General features: G+C 42.2%; 1 protein-coding gene across 4 annotated transcripts in view; it reads left to right on the plus strand.

The window, feature by feature from the left end:
• Window positions 1-4,766: 4,766 nt before the first annotated feature.
• Window positions 4,767-16,794, plus strand: part of gria3b (glutamate receptor, ionotropic, AMPA 3b) — a 79,510-nt gene continuing 67,482 nt past the window's right edge. For 2 of the 4 annotated variants that reach the window (XR_006844899.1, XM_046406395.1), the window contains exons 1-2: window positions 4,767-5,127; window positions 5,616-5,774. Coding sequence is in view for 3 of the 4 variants with exons in the window: in XM_046406395.1 (XP_046262351.1) it covers window positions 5,049-5,127; window positions 5,616-5,774 (238 nt within the window). In the remaining variant the exon portion in view is untranslated. The remainder of the gene's footprint in view (window positions 5,128-5,615; window positions 5,775-16,794) is intronic. The other 2 variants (XM_046406394.1, XM_046406393.1) reach the window with 1 other exon arrangement.

Raw genomic sequence — 16,794 nt, forward strand, 5'->3', positions numbered from 1 at the left:
TAGCCTTTAAACTTCAGCCTAACATGATCAAGCAAGAAATTGCTTTATAATGATGTTAAGAAGACCACCTATGTACTGTTAACATGCTAAACCATAAAACATTTACCTGGTGTACATGTGTATGCATGAACATGTTCATCCGTTACACATACGTGTCCAAAATGCGACATGCACACGGACTATTCCGTGAAACTCAAACCTCATGTGGTGAAGATGTCTTCCTGCCGCGCTGTGCTGACTGCTCCGGTCGCATGGTTCTGACTCTGCAAAGCCCGAGGCAAGAGAGTGAAGTGTGTCAGCCTGTGCAGCTGATAACACCGCCTCTGTCACACTCAGGCCAAAGAGTGTTTGCTTAGGAGCCAAAGCGTGTGATGGGTTTGTGACGCAGTACGCAGCTGCATTCAAATAGTGAAATTGGGGTAGGCACTTTGTTCCTCATCCCTTGAACTATGTCACATTGTTTACTTTATGCCACATGATGCGTTTTCAGTTTCCTCTTGGGAAATTTGCATTCATCCCGAGCTTCTTTTCCCTCACAATGTTCTACTACACGGCATGGATTAATCCAATATTTTTCTTTAATACTTTGTAAACCAAATGTGATTTTTTTCACATTGTACGTTGTTCACATAGAATGTTTTATTCAACCAGATTTGTTGTTTCTTTACATCTGTGTGACACTCCACCACAATGGCAAGTGCTTCTCTATCTCCTTAGGCCATTGCCTTCCCAGAGTCTCTTTCATGGGAAGAGGCACTGACAGAATAAAGAAGAGCTCCTTGAGAGCAGAGTCTCTTATCAGCCTCCAGCATCTGGCCAAGACTGATGGGCTCTTGGAATAGCTCTCCAAACACTGAGTTTGAGCTGCATAATGCTTGTTTAACTGCATCCTTCCTAAACACTAATTCACCCCCCTCTCATTATGTGTCTTTCAGTGCAAAAACCCATTTCTATGATTACTAAAATTTGTTCCTCAGCAGGGTGGCATTGATGTGAGGTAGTGCAACTAAATGGTACAAAAAAGAGAAATTGAAAGGTAAGTCAAGTCAGATGCGCAAAAGGAAATGAAATATAATGCGACCAGTCCTGGCCATATATTACAAGTCAGAGAAATATTGAATTTACAAGCTATTCACTATTTAAATCTTTAACACGAAAAGCAATTTTCTCTGAGGTGCACACCTTTATTTTTCCTGAAAATTAGTCTTGCTAAATTGAAGTCATCATTGCATATTATGACCTTGATGCATTGCAACCCATTACATTAAAGCTCTAAGGAAATCTGCAGAAGATTTAAGAATTTATCCAAACACCTGCTTCTGTATCTGAAAGTCACTGGGTGCCAAGCCCGTGATCATTATTAAGAAGATGCTGAGCAGATGTGTGCACTGAGCCAGTTTTGTTCTTGTCTCACAACAGTATGACATGAAAAGGATGGACAAGTCAGTTATGTTCATGTTTTGTTTTCTCTTGGTCACAGAAAAATTACACGACACACTTCTTACTATATTGTACTCCAACTATTAATAAAATAAAATAAACAGACATCTGAATAACAATGGATCTGACAGGAACTTTTTGGTCAGCTATGGTCAGCTCCAATAGAGTTATCTGCTGGCGAGAAGCACTGGCGGGAAGCTGGGGCTAACTGCTTGTGTATTGAACATTAGCTAGGCTGCTAACTTACCACGACGATGTTAAAATTCACTACACAGCTAACATCAAGCTTACGATGTGAAGGGTGACAGAAGCACTACCTGACCAGCAACTTTCAGTCTCCAGCTGATTGGCTCCCACCAAAGGACTTTTCTGTCTCTGTCTACCTTGCAGCCTCCAGCCTAACATCGTTCTTTGGGATGTGTTTTGTTTGTTAATTTGGATAACCAGCTCCTGGATAACAGGCATTTCTTCAAGGTATAGACGTATAAGTTATATGTTTCAGCTGTCTCATTCCTGGGTTTTGTGCTCTCAGGCAACAATATTCAGATGGTACGGTGATTTTAGTATAGTGGCTGCCCCTGGCCTAACCCACCATTGTTGAGCCCTTCGTCTTTGACGCTCCCAGACCACGTCTACAGTCTGTGGGGGAGGTGGATATCTCAGACACTGGCATTGGGGCAGTGCTCTCCCTGCACTCACCAGAGGGTAAGAAGCTTCCTGCCTGTGCTGTCCTGTTAGGGAAACTCTCAGAGAATGCCTGGTGGTTAAGGTGGCTCTGGGGGGGTGGCGTCTTTGATTGCACAGATCAGAGCACCCTTTCCTGGTTTTGACTGACAACAAGAACCTGGAGTATATTCGGACCAGCAAGCAACTCAATTTGTGTGAGTGAGAGAGAGAGAGCGTGTGGGTGTTTGTATTTTGAATTTTTCCATCTCTTATTCGCTCATTGTTATACCTCTTTCTACCCTTAAACATGTCACACTGGAGATAACATGGCACAACGTCCCTAGAAGGAGTGGTGCTGGCACTTCCTGTCAAGTTTAGTCATGCTTTCATGTTATAGTTCTGTTTTATGTTTTCCTATTTTATTTTGTTACTGACCTTGTTTCTCAATTCAAACCCTCCCACTTCCTGTCTTTGTGTGGAAGGTCTGGATTTGTTTGCCCTTTGTGATTGGTCTCTTGTGTACCAAGCCCCTTTTCAACCACTAAAATCTGAGTCTTTATCCAGTTTTCCAGTTTCCCAGTCTTAACACTAAAAATGATCACACTTGTGGGCCCCAGACTCCCACTGAGACTTTTTTTAAAATAAATGTTATGGTTTCTAACTTATTTGCACGTGTCCTCGAAGAGGCGAGGATGAAGATTTCATCCTGTTGCGATAGGAAGAGAAAGCAGGGGGCAAATGAATAATTCTTGCTGGTGAAGCTCTCCCTGCTCAGAGCCATATCCTGTGACTCATCACCATCATGAGATAAAAGGCAACATCTTTTCATCTATTTTTCACTCTTTTCATTTTGCCTGCTAAAGTAACAGTCCTGTGAGTGTTTTCAAATTGGAGATGGCATATCATATATTTGTTTTCACATAGATCATATCTGTAATTTTTCACACTTGTGACAAAATTGAATTCCTGCAGTAGTTGAGCCTAGAGGATAATGCAGCATGGCCAGAATGTCCTAATTACAAATAAAGTGGCAGAATCATCACCATTTAATATCAATTATATCATGGCCTTATCTAAACTGCTCGGGCTCCCCTCGTAGCGATTAATGTTTTTTCTTTATGGGTTTTGTTTGAAATGATGCATGATTAGCTCAGTTCACGCTGAGAAGCAGCATACTGTAAATGACAAATTAAATGGCTCCTTTGGTATTCTTCAAGTTAATTGTTTTACCCAACATTTTAGTAAACCAGCATCACAGGTGGCCTCTTACTTTTACTAAAATAACTGTTGATGTTTCACATTTAGGTGTGATGTGATGACGGTATTGCAGAAACGGACAACCAGGGAAGTCAGCGGGTCACAGTTTGACATTGGTCATTATGACTTCAGCCATTAAGGTCATGCAACCAACATCATGTGACTCTGACATGAAGGCTGTGGGGACCAGCGAATCAATGTGATGTCAGCCCAGCTTCATCCCCAGAGAGCAGCTGAGTTGTGGGAATAAAGACCAACTTTGACCCCGTTTGGAAAGGAAATCGTCCCCTCTGATGGCTGGGTCACACCACAGCATTACTTGATCGACATGAATGATTAACAGCAGCCCTTCAAACACATTATCCCAGTTACACTTGTGTAATTCAGCTGAATTAGCAAAGATAATATGGCCTGTATCCATCTACTTTTGTTTGTCAGTGATACTTAGCCAGCTGCATGGCTGCAGCAGGGCCTTATTCATTCAATCAGCCTTACAGGGTGGGCCAATGAGAGCAGTTTACTCTATTTTTCATAGGTGCTCTATGTTTATAGGACAATAAAATTAGGGCAAAAAAAATACACAGCATACACAAGACTAAAGGACATCTAACTGATGTTAAAGGGAACTTGGTGCTTTTGCAGTATCAATAGTCGAAGCCCCAGCCATTTGCAATGCAATTAAAAACTCAATTTTCAAAGCACTTTGCTGAGGGTGATAAATGGGCCAGTAATCCCTTAATTGTTCTCTCTTAGGCAGAATCACAGGAATGATAGATGTTTCATTAGAGACGGAGTAAAACTTAAAGTAAATAAAAGGAGAAGCACGTTACTCACATATCAGTTCGTTGTTTATGGTGAAACCTCCAAAGAAACCTGAATCTGTTGTTTTACAGGCCTGTTTGACATTCGTGGTGCGCTAAATAGAAAACAAAAACGAGCCAAAGTTTTGTTTAGTGACTTTTAGGCGTGACCAATTTCAGGACCATAGACAGTTCTGTTGACTCTGTGTCCCTGTGTTTGGCCACACTCTGTTTGTATTCGTGTTTTGAATTGTACCTCTTTCTAACCTTAAACATGCCGCGCTGGCGAGATGAACGCTATTAGAGTAAATCTGCAGGACGGATGGGAAAAGACGCAACGCGGATACTCCTGAGCACAAACTTTCCAGACATGTCACCTCTGTGGAAAATTACGGCAGTTCTCCGTGTTCGCCTCGCGTTGGTGCAGCCTCTCCGCGGGTTCCGTAGACATGCAGCAGCTGGAAGTGTCCGGACTATTCATTCATTGGCCACAAGAGATTGCAGCGTTTCTATTGATTCGGCCAACAGAAGGCTAATATTGACAAGTGCGGCGTTTATTCCAAGCCGTCATAATCAAGTCGGTTGAGGCTTTTTAATTTAACGTCAGATCAAGTTTGACCCACACCGGCCCGCCGCGACGGGTCCAATCGGAGTTCAGATCAGCTCCTTCACCCCAACCTCCCCACCAGCCCAACCCTCCCTCCTTTCTCCCACTCTCTCTCTTAGTTGCTCTGCAGCTGGGCTGCACCTCAATGAACCTAATTGGTGCACTGTGAGCGACCATCATCTTTCCACTGGATTTCCATCGCGCCCGGCTTTCATCCATAACATATGAATTTGCTCAGACAGACCCTTTTAAGGAGTTGAACAGATAGGTCGGAGAAAATGGCACAACGCGCGGTATTGTTCCTGCTGTGGCTCTTTGACAGATCATTCGCAGGATTCCCCAATCAGATTAATATCGGTAAGTGTTTTGCTCTGTTAAAATGCTGCACATTTGGGATTTGTGTGGCTAAAATCACACAAGGCTGCAATTTCATACCGGAGGGATCCGTTTGGAGCGCGGAGCTATGCGCAATGATAGAGACTAACTTGATTTTTTTTTTTTTTTTTTAACAGATGCTGCTCGTTTAAAGAAAAACTGCATAGAATGAAGCTACATTTAGTATTGACTGTGTAATTGTAATCTTGGGCTGAAGATAAGTGGAGTTAAAAGGAAGACCGTCAGTTACTCCCGCTCGATCTGAAGAGTTACAAACAGCCAAACCGGTCAAAAATGCATGACAGTTCATTTTTTTCAAATAGCAGCCTTCCGCAGAATACAATGGGACGACTGGAGTTCTTCCTCACTGAATAAAATGAGATCCAAAGCTGACACTTAGACTTAAAAACAAGGGCGCTGAAGCGTCTGTGACAGTGTTGTCTGATCTTTGGTTTTCATCTTTCTCTAAGGGGGGCTGTTCATGCGTTCCACGGTGCAGGAGCACAGCGCGTTCAGGTTCGCTGTCCAACTCTACAACACCAACCAAAACACCACTGAAAAGCCTTTCCACCTCAACTACAATGTCGACAACCTCGAATCGTCCAACAGCTTTTCGGTCACCCATGCGTGTAAGTGTGCCTCTATTTTCAGCCATGTCCACATTCCACACCGCCTCTGTCCACGCAGAATGAGCAGAATTATTTATGTCAAACTCATACACTGTGGAGCTTATAGACATTTCAATCCAGGGGATGCACTCAAGTTCATCTCACTTCACTCTAGTTCAGAAAGTCTCAATGGGAAATGCGGGAATGTGCCAATGCAGTTAAAAAATCTACACAGAGTTCTTTCCATATTCATCCAAAACAGCTGTTTTGGATTTTATCACAGAATGCATACACCCCCTACCCCCTTTTGAAAAAGAAAAGAAAAGAAATGTTTATATTATCTTTATGCATGTTATAGACAGCAGCAATGGTTGGAAACCACAGTAGTGCTGCCACATTTACAACATCTGTGTTTGTTTTGAGTTTTACAGAGGTCATATTTTACAGATCTATGAATTCCACAAGTAAGTCCCTTTGGCAACATGCTGTATACATACTGGCCTTGAGACAGCCAGTTACACAAACCCTGTGTCAAGGACTCAGTTCTGGTGGTTTTCATATGTTGTGTAATGGAGAAAAATTGGATGGAAGCAGTGGATTTTAAAACTTCATGCTGCAATGTTGGATAAATATCACTGAAAAAAATAGGCAACACTTGATTTTTCCCCCCTGCCTCAGTATGGGTCCTGTTATGTGGTTATGATACTTCCCATGGTGCAACTGGTGCTGTGGCCGATCCATCAAATAACCTCTGTTTTTTTTAATCCCCCACCCCCATCCCCACTGGCTGTAGTTTCCTGAAATCAGCAGAAAAAGAGTGGACAAAAAGCAGAAAGAATAGCAATGAAATGAAAATGCTATTTTAGGTTGTAATTTGTGAATGATGAGTCAGATTGCCTGAATGGTTGACTTTGGAGACTTCCTCAAACCCCTTTGTGGTGTGTGGCATGGTCATAATGGTCCCTCTGACTCTCCTTGTGCCAGAGCATCCCCGCCTGCTCCCTCCTCTGACTCCCCCCCGTGTTACAGAGCATCTCCCCCAGCATTGCGGAGTCAGCTCATTAGCACCCAGCCCTCATAGCACCTCACCGTGCTGTCATTGGGTGAAAGGGGGAAAAATCCATAGCTCCTCAACCAACGCCAGCAAATGAGTTGGGCTCAGACCTGCAGAGGAGGTGGGTCTGAGCAGCAAGGGAGATGAAGAAGAGCGTCGTATCACAGGCAGCAGAGCTGCAAGTGCCCTAACGAAGGCATCCATAAAAAACAATAAGCAAATGAGAGTGAATAAATAATAGATAGTGCCGTGCAATTTCACGCATGTTGAAGAGGAAGGGAAGCATAGGAGAAAAAGGCTTGATATCAGAATCTAATTAAATTCAGGGGCAGACAGCTTTAGTGAGAGGAAGGGGTTCCTGTGGGAGCAGTGGCCCCGTTTCTTGCTTCTTGCTGCCATGTCTTAGCATCTCCATCAAGAGCACTGTCTCAGGACTGCCTTGAACTTCACATTCAAGAAAACCATGAGGTTTCAATGTTACAAAGCAACCGGTGCTTAAAAGAAATTGATGGTTCATTGATGCAAAAATAGAGGAGCAATGGTGAGATGTCATTATAGTGGTCGTTTTGCTGCGATGTGCGTATTATTAATGTGCTCTGTTAGAAATTCAGTTTCTTTTCTAAAAGTTTACAGAAATACATTATACAGGAGGACGTCTTATACTCACTGAGAGTCCTCCATTTAATTTCAAAATAATCAACAGAACTTGAGCTAAGAGTGCCCTTAGAACAGTCTTGCAGTTTTCTTTCGAATCTGGTTTGTGTAATGCGTGATCTGAGACTTTTTTTCGAGGTAGTGCCCTGAGACTTCTGTCAAGCTGAGCTCGCAAACTGCAGACAGCTCATGCTGAGCTCACAACAGTCCACAAGCACCTCAGATTGTCTCTACCAATGTAGCGAACAAAGTAGATATGACGGTTATTAAATATCACTTATCTGCTGACTCCAAGGCCTTTGAGGCTTTGCCTCTGGTGAGTGAATACCCCCTGTGTTCTGAATTTTAGGTTTGTCAGTGCTGTTGTTTGTTCTGCAAGCTGTCACAATTATTTAGTAGACATTCAAATTTCCTCCGTCATCAATAGCCCCGTGTGGATGACTCAGACCTATGTCAGCAATAACACATCTATTTTACTATCAGGCAAAGTAAGATTGCACAAACGTATTTATGCGGGTTTGGGGAGTAAATCTATTTTGAGGCAAGCTTCATTGCTTTGATCAAGATGAGATCTAGCTACCTCGAGCTTTGCAGGGCTGTTGAAATGACAGCATTTGTTGTTTTTTTTTTCTTTTGTCATTTGGATTCCTCTTTTCTTGAAGGCGTTGTTGTGCTTCAGTGTCCAATCTTCCTTAACTCTAGGAAACAGTGCCAAAGCCCTCTACTCTGACTCATCATGTAGATCACTCCCCCTCATTTGCTGTACATCCTTTAAATTTAATATAACAGACGCAAAAGAACAAGAGAATCTACATACAGCAGTTCAGACCAAACTTGCTTGGAGTTTATTTTGCTTTTTAGAAACAAAATATGGAAATCCTTAGGTATGATGAAGGCACAGTCTAGTGTCAGAACAGTTTCTTTCTAGTCAGTTTAAAGCCTTATGCTATTAATTGAATTAGTGACCGGCAGCAAAACAATGTGTGGCTTCAGTAATCCTTAAGGCTTGGCTTTGTAGTGCAGCTGCATTTTGTGTGCTTTGGTGGCAAGACTGTTGTTGCTTTGAAGTGACATCAGAAATTGTGAAATGTGTAATTACCAGTGCAGGGTCCATAATAGCTGTGGAAGCTAGGAGTCAGGTATGCTCACAGAGGAGGCAGGAGTAGTTCAAAGCAAAGGGTACCCGTTTAAAGAAAGCAGAGCAGACAGCATTAATGCCCCTGATGGTCACGGCTAGCCAACTTAATGACACTGCCATCCTTTTCTCTCCTGTTTACCCTTCTTCTTCTTCTTCTCTCTTTACCTGAGGCGAAAAAAAAAAAAAAAAACATCAAGCACCCCCCAACCCCCCCCCTCTCTCTTTGCTTCGCTATTTATTAGATTACTCGCCTTGATTCATTTTAAGGCAAATTTCGCAATGCTTGGCTTTTGAATCTCATCTCCCTATTCCGCATTTCTCATTCTGTCATTAAACTAATGGTCTGTGTCCCCTCTGCCAGCCTTTTTACATGTGCCTACCCTTCTTTTATTGAATCCTCCAGGTCCTTAATCCCTGGCAGTAGCAGATGCTTCTTTGGCTGCATTGTTCAGCCACCGTCTTCAACTGGTGTTAGCTACTGTAGAAGAGACTCTTTTGCTCCAAGAGTGGGGAGGAAAAAAAAGACAGAGTGAAACAAGCCACAGTCATTGTGTTTTTTTTTTAATTTTCAAAGGCAAAAATCAGAGTAAACAGAGAGAAAATGAGGTTTAAGGAATAGTTTGCCTTTTTGGGCAATGTGCATTTTTGTTTTCTTGCCAAGCATAAGATGAGAAAATGTTTCCACTGTTGTCTCACTGTAGGTTGTTTTCATTTGTTTCCAGTCTTGGTTAAGCTAAGCTAATCTACTTTTGGCTATTGTGTTATTTTTACTACAGAGACACGAGAGTGGTGTCAATCTTTCACTTAACTCTTGGCAAGAAAGTGAAGCAGTGTATTTCCCAAAATGTCAAACTATTTCTTTAACACATCTTAATAGCAGTTGACTCATGTGATGCTAAGAATTCATGCTGCTGTATTGTCAGTCTGAAGTAGCGTGCAGAAACACAAATTGTCGCACATAATTTGTATGCTGCATTCAGTCTGGATGCTGTACTTCACATGATGCAGGATGATCTATGGTGTCAGTGTGTGAGCAACTTCATCCTGAGTACAGCATCGCGATCAGAAAGGCCTTTAAGATGTGTAACATTTCATGTAGCTGTCAGGAAGAAAATTCCAGCCGAGGCTTATATATTTACATAGATGTGGAACATCGACGTCACTGATTAGGATTATCATAAAAACTCAGTAACATGGCGCGCAAACAATTTTCTGCTAGACACAACACATCCTGAGAAACTTCTTCTTCACTGACTGACCGTTAAGCCCAGCACATACTAAGAGTGTTAGCTCTGCACATGCTGCCCAGAAACAGCAACAGTCTCTTTACACTGGCGGCCTGCGCTGTGACTGACTACATGTGGCAAATGGCATATGTTCTGAAGCACAGATGAAAGAACCCTTACTAAATCTCAGGGTGTATATTATGGGGTATAGCTTTTGGGGCTGTTGTTGTTGTTGGTGGTGGTGGTGGTGTGTGAAAGAATGGTTAACAAAGCGACAGGCCAACATGTTTTTGCAGGCAGGCTATGGTTGAGAGAAGCTCCTCAGGTGATAGTAGTAGTGCCACACTTCTTGTCCTTGCAGGCTGTAACTCAGTTTGAAAGGTGTGACCAGGAAAACACAGCAGGGAAATGGGTAGGGGGAAGAGTAGAGACTGCAGAAAGAGAAAACAAGTGCAAGAAAAGCAGAAAGAATTTGACTGAGGAATGTTTTAAAGGTTGATTGTATACAGAATATGCGTGTTCATAAGTTGACTACTGTGTGTGAGCAAAAGAGCGATTTCTCCAGGCTATGGGGGTTGTACTGGGACATGGCATCACAGTCCAGCTGTGTTTGAGGCACAGATGGAGATTTGTTTATGGAATGTTCGTATGCATGCATGTGTGTGCACATATGCACAGAGTCACACACATATACACACCCACAAACAAACACACATGCATAGACAGACACACACATCCTGTCTCCTTCTCATTTATCACTGGGTCTCACTGTTTTGTACCAAAGCTCCTATGACACACTTTATCTTTTATCTAAAGTAAAGGTCATGGTTAAAAAAAAAAAAAAAAAATCTGTACTGGCCAACAGAAAGAAAATGTCATTTTAAAAATATATGCAGGCTAGAATTTACGTGACATGCAAAAAATCAGGCATCGAACCCATTTGGTAAGCACCATGACTGTGCAAAAGCCTCAGAGAGAAACAAGAGCCACTGTACTGTAATGTAATGGTGCAATTTCGAGGCCAGCAGGCCAGGCGGTCTCAGAGGCCTGTCGAGGCGGCTGAATGAGGGCCCCAGTTAGATGAGTGGTACAGTAATGGCCCTGGATGAGGTCACATGCTCTGGGACCAGCAAGGCCTCTGTGAGGGGAGCAGGGACGTCAGCTGAAGGGGTTGACTGACAGCATAGTTGATGAGATTTCTCAATCACGTGTAATGATCTGCCTTGGCTTAAATTATTATTATTATTTCTTTTGGAACATTACTATTGAGTAGTTATTAGCACAAGTTATACAGTAATTGCCACTTCATTAGTACATAACACAACATACATTTAGTACTGTTGGATTGCTAACAAGCTGTGCTACATTTCCTAAGGTTTTCTTGAAGTCGTGCTTGCTTAATTACAACACCAGGTATAGTTTGTTGTGGTCACATGGGGTTAAAGCTTAAAGCAAACCCATAAAAGGCTGGAAAAATTCCAAAAGCCAAACCTCCAAAGGGAACATCATTTTGACCTAATTTTCTGGCCATGAGATGCCCTCTGCTATATTTTTATTTATTTACTCTAAAGTCAGGCACACAGCTGAAGCTGTAATGAGATTCAGAATAGAAAACAAAGAACACACTCTAAGGCAGATCCAACACAATGAATTTTTAATCAGAATATCAAAAGATCCTCTTAAACCCAACCTGAGGAGAAGTGTTGCTGTCGGAGTGTTATTTGTTTTGGAATCAATGAGGCTGGCAGATGTTGTTTGATAAAACAACAGCTTTCCTCCCTCGCTGCTGTGGTAGCTTCAAATCTTCATATATCTTTCACAAACACTGGGCATTTGGCCATTACATATTCTATTGCATATAAAAAGATAACGGGTAAAAGCATATTTTTTGATTTAGAAGGTCAGTAAATCACATCATGGAATTACATTGGCACTTTTTAAAGATTTCTCTGGCCCTGACAGTTATCAGTCTTTCGTGGTGTGTTCAGACCTACTGTGTGGATGCGGGGGCTCTTTGAATTTCTTATTGATTTCCCTTATCTATCTGCTCAATTTTCTAGGGATGTGATAAATTGCAAGTGAGAAGAGGGATTAAGGTGAAATGATTATGGACGGACTGTCAAGGCACCCTGAAGATATCAACATCTCCCTGCAGCCTGCATTTATTCCAAACAGCCAGCAATACTGCAGTACTGTATGAACATGATAACTGATGCTTTTTTATACAATACATACTGCAGCAGTAATTTAACCAGACTTGGACATATAGGGCTTTATATAAAGCTTTGACACTTAAATAGATTTTTGATTTACACCAGAGCTGAGCAATAAAAACCCAATGATACCAACCAACAAAGAATAGGTTTAAGAATAATTCGTGCAACACTGACCCATATGAGAGGTTTATGACAAACTCGTGAAAGCAAGACGTAGATCAAGCCCTGGTTTTTCGCAGCAGATGTGATGCAACATGACAGCCCATCTATGGTCCGCACATCTGTTCACCACTGTTCAAATAATAAGGAGGTTTCTAAACTATAAGTCAACAATGACAAGCAATGTCTGTGTTCTGTTATTGAAGATTTTATCAGTGCTGCATTGTGATGAACAAGAGGAGCTGGCTGGCCATATCAAAAGCAGGGAAAAACACTATGACCGACCACACAGGGGAACTCTAAGAAGACTTAGTGGTGTATTGCAAGCATTCATTGCTGTTCTCTGTGGGAAAAAAAAAAAAAAGACTTTATGATAAGAAAAGACCTGTACATGTGGTGCATTTTAAGCAAAATGAAGAGGGGCCAGGCTGCTGTTCTGAACTATTCATCTCAGGTGCATTGGAGATACATCTGCCAGCAGCTCAGCTCCATGTGATGGCTGTTTTCCATTTTGTTTCTGAATGAGCAAAACCTCTCAAGGAGAGTGGGATACGCCGTTTGTGGCTGAGATAATTTTTCATTTCAACATGTCATTTACCCTCATGCACCACTTACGTAAAAAAAAAAAAAAAAGGCAGGGACAGAGTCAGTGAAGAGGAGGAAAGGAAGAGCATTTTCAAAACTTGTCACCAGAAAAGATCTCTGACATTGCAGTCAGCATTTTTTACTTTTGCCCCCCCCCCCTTCCCGCCTTTCTCATTTCTATCTCTCTCTTTATATATATTTAATCTCTCCCACAAAGCCCATTACAGCTATGTTTCTGCAGCCATTGCAGTCACACTCAGATAGCTATTGGCCATTCACTAGACTCCCCTACAATACCCATAATCACTGAATCAGTAATCCCCTCCTTGAGCTGGAATAGCACATCCGCATCGTGCCTCATCGGAAGTTGCTGCATTGGCCTGGCTTCACTTGGTCCAAAGGAAATAGAGGGAATTCTGTAGTCTTTCTCAATAGGAGCTGCTGACTGCATTGTCCTGAGCAAGGTCAGGCAGCTTATGAAAGGAAACACTTTTGGGGCTTTTATTATGTGTGAGGAGCCAAGAGAAAAGCATTAATTGGCACCTGTGTGCTGCCTAATCTCTGTCCACTTGGACTGCGTTATCAGCTGTTTGTTGTTTTGGTTTCCCTCTGTATGCATGTGGTGTATATTTTCTATGCTGAAGACAGTCAAAAATAAGGGGGGCATCGTGGTGGTGATGTTGTGTTGAATACAAAACATCAACAGGGAGTGTCACGATGTACTCTCCTAACTAGTAAATATTGGATCACAGTGCAATGGGGCTTCCAGCTGCCAGCTCTCCGTCTGCCGACTGAGCAGATTGATCCGCACGTTTCTGGCCTGTTTCAAAGGAGGCAGTTGCTTGCAGAGCCCTGCCAAAGCTGCATGTCTGTGCAGAAACAAGGGCTCCATCATAACTGATTGCTTGTGACAGTTCACAGTCGCCGGGCCACTGAAGCATCATAACCTTGTGAGACTAGTGTACGGGCACTCTAGCATACAGGCTGAAGGAAAGGAGGTAGAAAAAAAAATTATATTAGCATATTCCTTGCAGTGATACAGAGATGCAAATAAGACATGCCGTGCCATGAATAGCCTCCGTGGTTAATATTTAACACGTCTTATGTAATGAAAGACATAATGCAGACCAACACCTCTGGAGACAGGATGGATTTATACACAATTATAGCAACTGTGATTGCAGTTGTAGACTGGAGACCCCAGCAATGAACTGCTGATGATACTGAAACAGAAATATCTTCTGGCGGGTCTGAGTGGCAAACCAAGGCCACTCAAACCACTTTATCTGTGTTGTCACCCCAACAGGCACCAATATATTTCTGATTGTTCACTGATTCATATTGACCTAACACCTAAGTTTAATTGCATCTGCATGAGTGTCACAAAGAGCAGAATGCTAATCAAATGGCCTTAAATAATATGCTCAGAATAATTTGGTTGTGGCTGTATATAAAGCTCCAAGGTGCTTTGACTCATCTGGCGGTTGACATAGCTGTTCATCAGTTTGTCCAGCTTAATTTAAGAGGATGTTTTTTGTAAGTGTGAAAGAGAAAAAAACATCTCATTGTGATGTGGTGGTGTTGTCTTACTTTACACGCATCTTACCGTGGTTCTCCTGTCGTTAGTGCTCACTATCCCCACGAGTGAGAATTAAGTGAACATGATGTGATCGCTCAGCCGTGACCCTCCTCTGTTTCTGCCTCCGATGGTTAATTCGGAGAGTGCTGTTGTGTGGCTCTTGCCATTTCACACATGGCTACATAAAACCTGTGGGCGGTTGCTCCCAGGCCTTTGTCCGTGTTTGTGTGTCCATGCATGACTCTGTGATGAAATATTGAAGTGTTCTATCATCGACCATTGGGTCGCCGCCGGCACGTTTCCTGTCCCTTAATTTTATTTTTCCTCCCTTCTTTTATCTCGATGCCGTGGCTTCATTTTGCCCGGCATGGCGTGCAGATCAGGAAGGCAAACCTCATCTGGACCCATGACAGAGCTAATCCATCGCAGCTGCAGAATGAAAAGGCCGTTTGGAGTGAATCCGTTCCAAAGGCCTCAATGGGAAGCTTCTCTCAGATGCCGGTGCCCTTTGCAGCCCTGACAGTGTGAGAATATGATGAAAAAGGACTTGGGGAGAGTTCAGTGGCTTAGCTATGTTTATGGGAGAAGGGAATAGAGGAGGAAATAGACACAGTGCTGAAGATGCAGAGATGAAATGACCAAACACAGTGTTTGTATGTGCATGTGATTTGAGTTGGATTGTAAACGTATAGCACAGTAGCTGTTCCTTCAGCTCTGCACATACCTGTCTTCTGTACTGAACTGAAGCAAGCTGGATTTCTGGACTGTGCTGAGGATGTGTGAGGTTTTACATGTGAGCTGCACACATTGAATATTAGACCCTCAATAGCTGTGAAGTGGACAGCAGCCAAAAATAGCCTGATGTCCACTTTGAAATTAACTAACCATAAAGGTACGTACAATATGTGTGAATGGCTGGAGTACTTTGCTCTTTCTAGTGCAAATGCACGGTGAGACTGAGTAACATACCTTTCTGAAATGTGTCAAGGGCACAGAAAAGTCTCATCAGTTCTCTTGCTTTCTTCTCAATACTTTGTGCAATGTATTTTCCTCCTGCCCATTGTAGTGCTGCTGCTGCCACTGTAGGCCCATCCCTAAGCTGTAAGGGGATAGACTTTGGGTCTTTTATGCATAAAGAAGCTTAAGTTTGGAATTTGCTCTCAAGTGGCCAAAGTTTGTGAAAAGTCAGTGAACATTTCACTCCCAATTTCAGGGGTTTGTCTCAGACTAAAGCTTTTAAGCTGTAACTGAATGAAATATTGAGGTGTAATGAACACTAGCTGCATGGAGAGTTTTGTAGAATTGGTGCTGCAATGACATTATTTTCAAAACCTGCTGAAGAATGTGATTAGCACAAAATGCAGGTACAATTTGAAACATTTATACAAGACAGTGCAAAGTGTCAGTTTGGCGCCTTGCTTACCACCAATGAGATTTCTGCAGAAATTATGGACGTGCTCACTTCTGGTTTTACCTTCAAATAAAGTTATAGCTAATGTTGCAAATTTGTGTAATCGGCTGACTGTTGTGCTTGAAGGTATACAAATCAGAAATTATTGGTAAATAATATTAAAGCTATTTTTAGAACCTAAATATTATTAGGTTAATGAGAAAATATGTCTTTTAGTAATTTTGGTCAACTGAATTATTATTTAAAGGCAAATGTATCACTTTACAGTCGCTTAAAAGTTAATTCACTGAGCACTTCTTTGCTTTTGCTGATCAGTCTACCATGCTGATCCCTCCCTTTTCAGTGGCTCTTTATCGTACTGTCATTAAGACTAAACCTGGAACTTATCCTGACTTGACTATACTGCAGCACAGTAATCATATCAGACAAGAAATCTTTTTCGTAGCGGCGTTGGTGCCTGGCACACATTCAGACAATGAAAGGTCCACGGAGAATAAAGAGGAGCACATCTTTTCATCTAATGTGAGAAAGCTTGTTGCTCTCATCTCTCTCTATATGAAATGCCTCTAAAGTGAAGCCTCTTGCTGAAAATCTTTATTTGTTTCCGTGGGGAAATTTGCTTTAGAGAAGCGAGATGAGTAAGGCATATTCAAGGGTTTGTATGCTGGGGACCTGGCACATATAGGATTACAGCTCACTCATGGTGTAGCCCTCTGTTTTCCATCTCTCTCTCTCTCACTACTACCTTCAGCATTATTATTCTGGGATGTAGCACCACCTCAGGAAGAGCTCTAATAAGATGAAAAGTGGCACTGGACTCTACTTAACCAGGCCCGGACTGAGGCTGAGAAGGAGAGGGAATTCTTTAGGTGATGTCTTCAAGGTTAAACAACTGGTCTCATCTCCTGTCCTCATTCACTTATTCCATTATTCTTCAGAGAAAGGCAAAAAGCTGGGACAGACCTGGAGAGGTTCTATTTTAAAATTCATCTCTGTAATCAAGCTTCACAATGCAAATC

This window comes from Scatophagus argus, chromosome 12 (assembly GCF_020382885.2).
Source record: "Scatophagus argus isolate fScaArg1 chromosome 12, fScaArg1.pri, whole genome shotgun sequence".
Lineage (NCBI taxonomy): Eukaryota > Metazoa > Chordata > Actinopteri > Scatophagidae > Scatophagus > Scatophagus argus.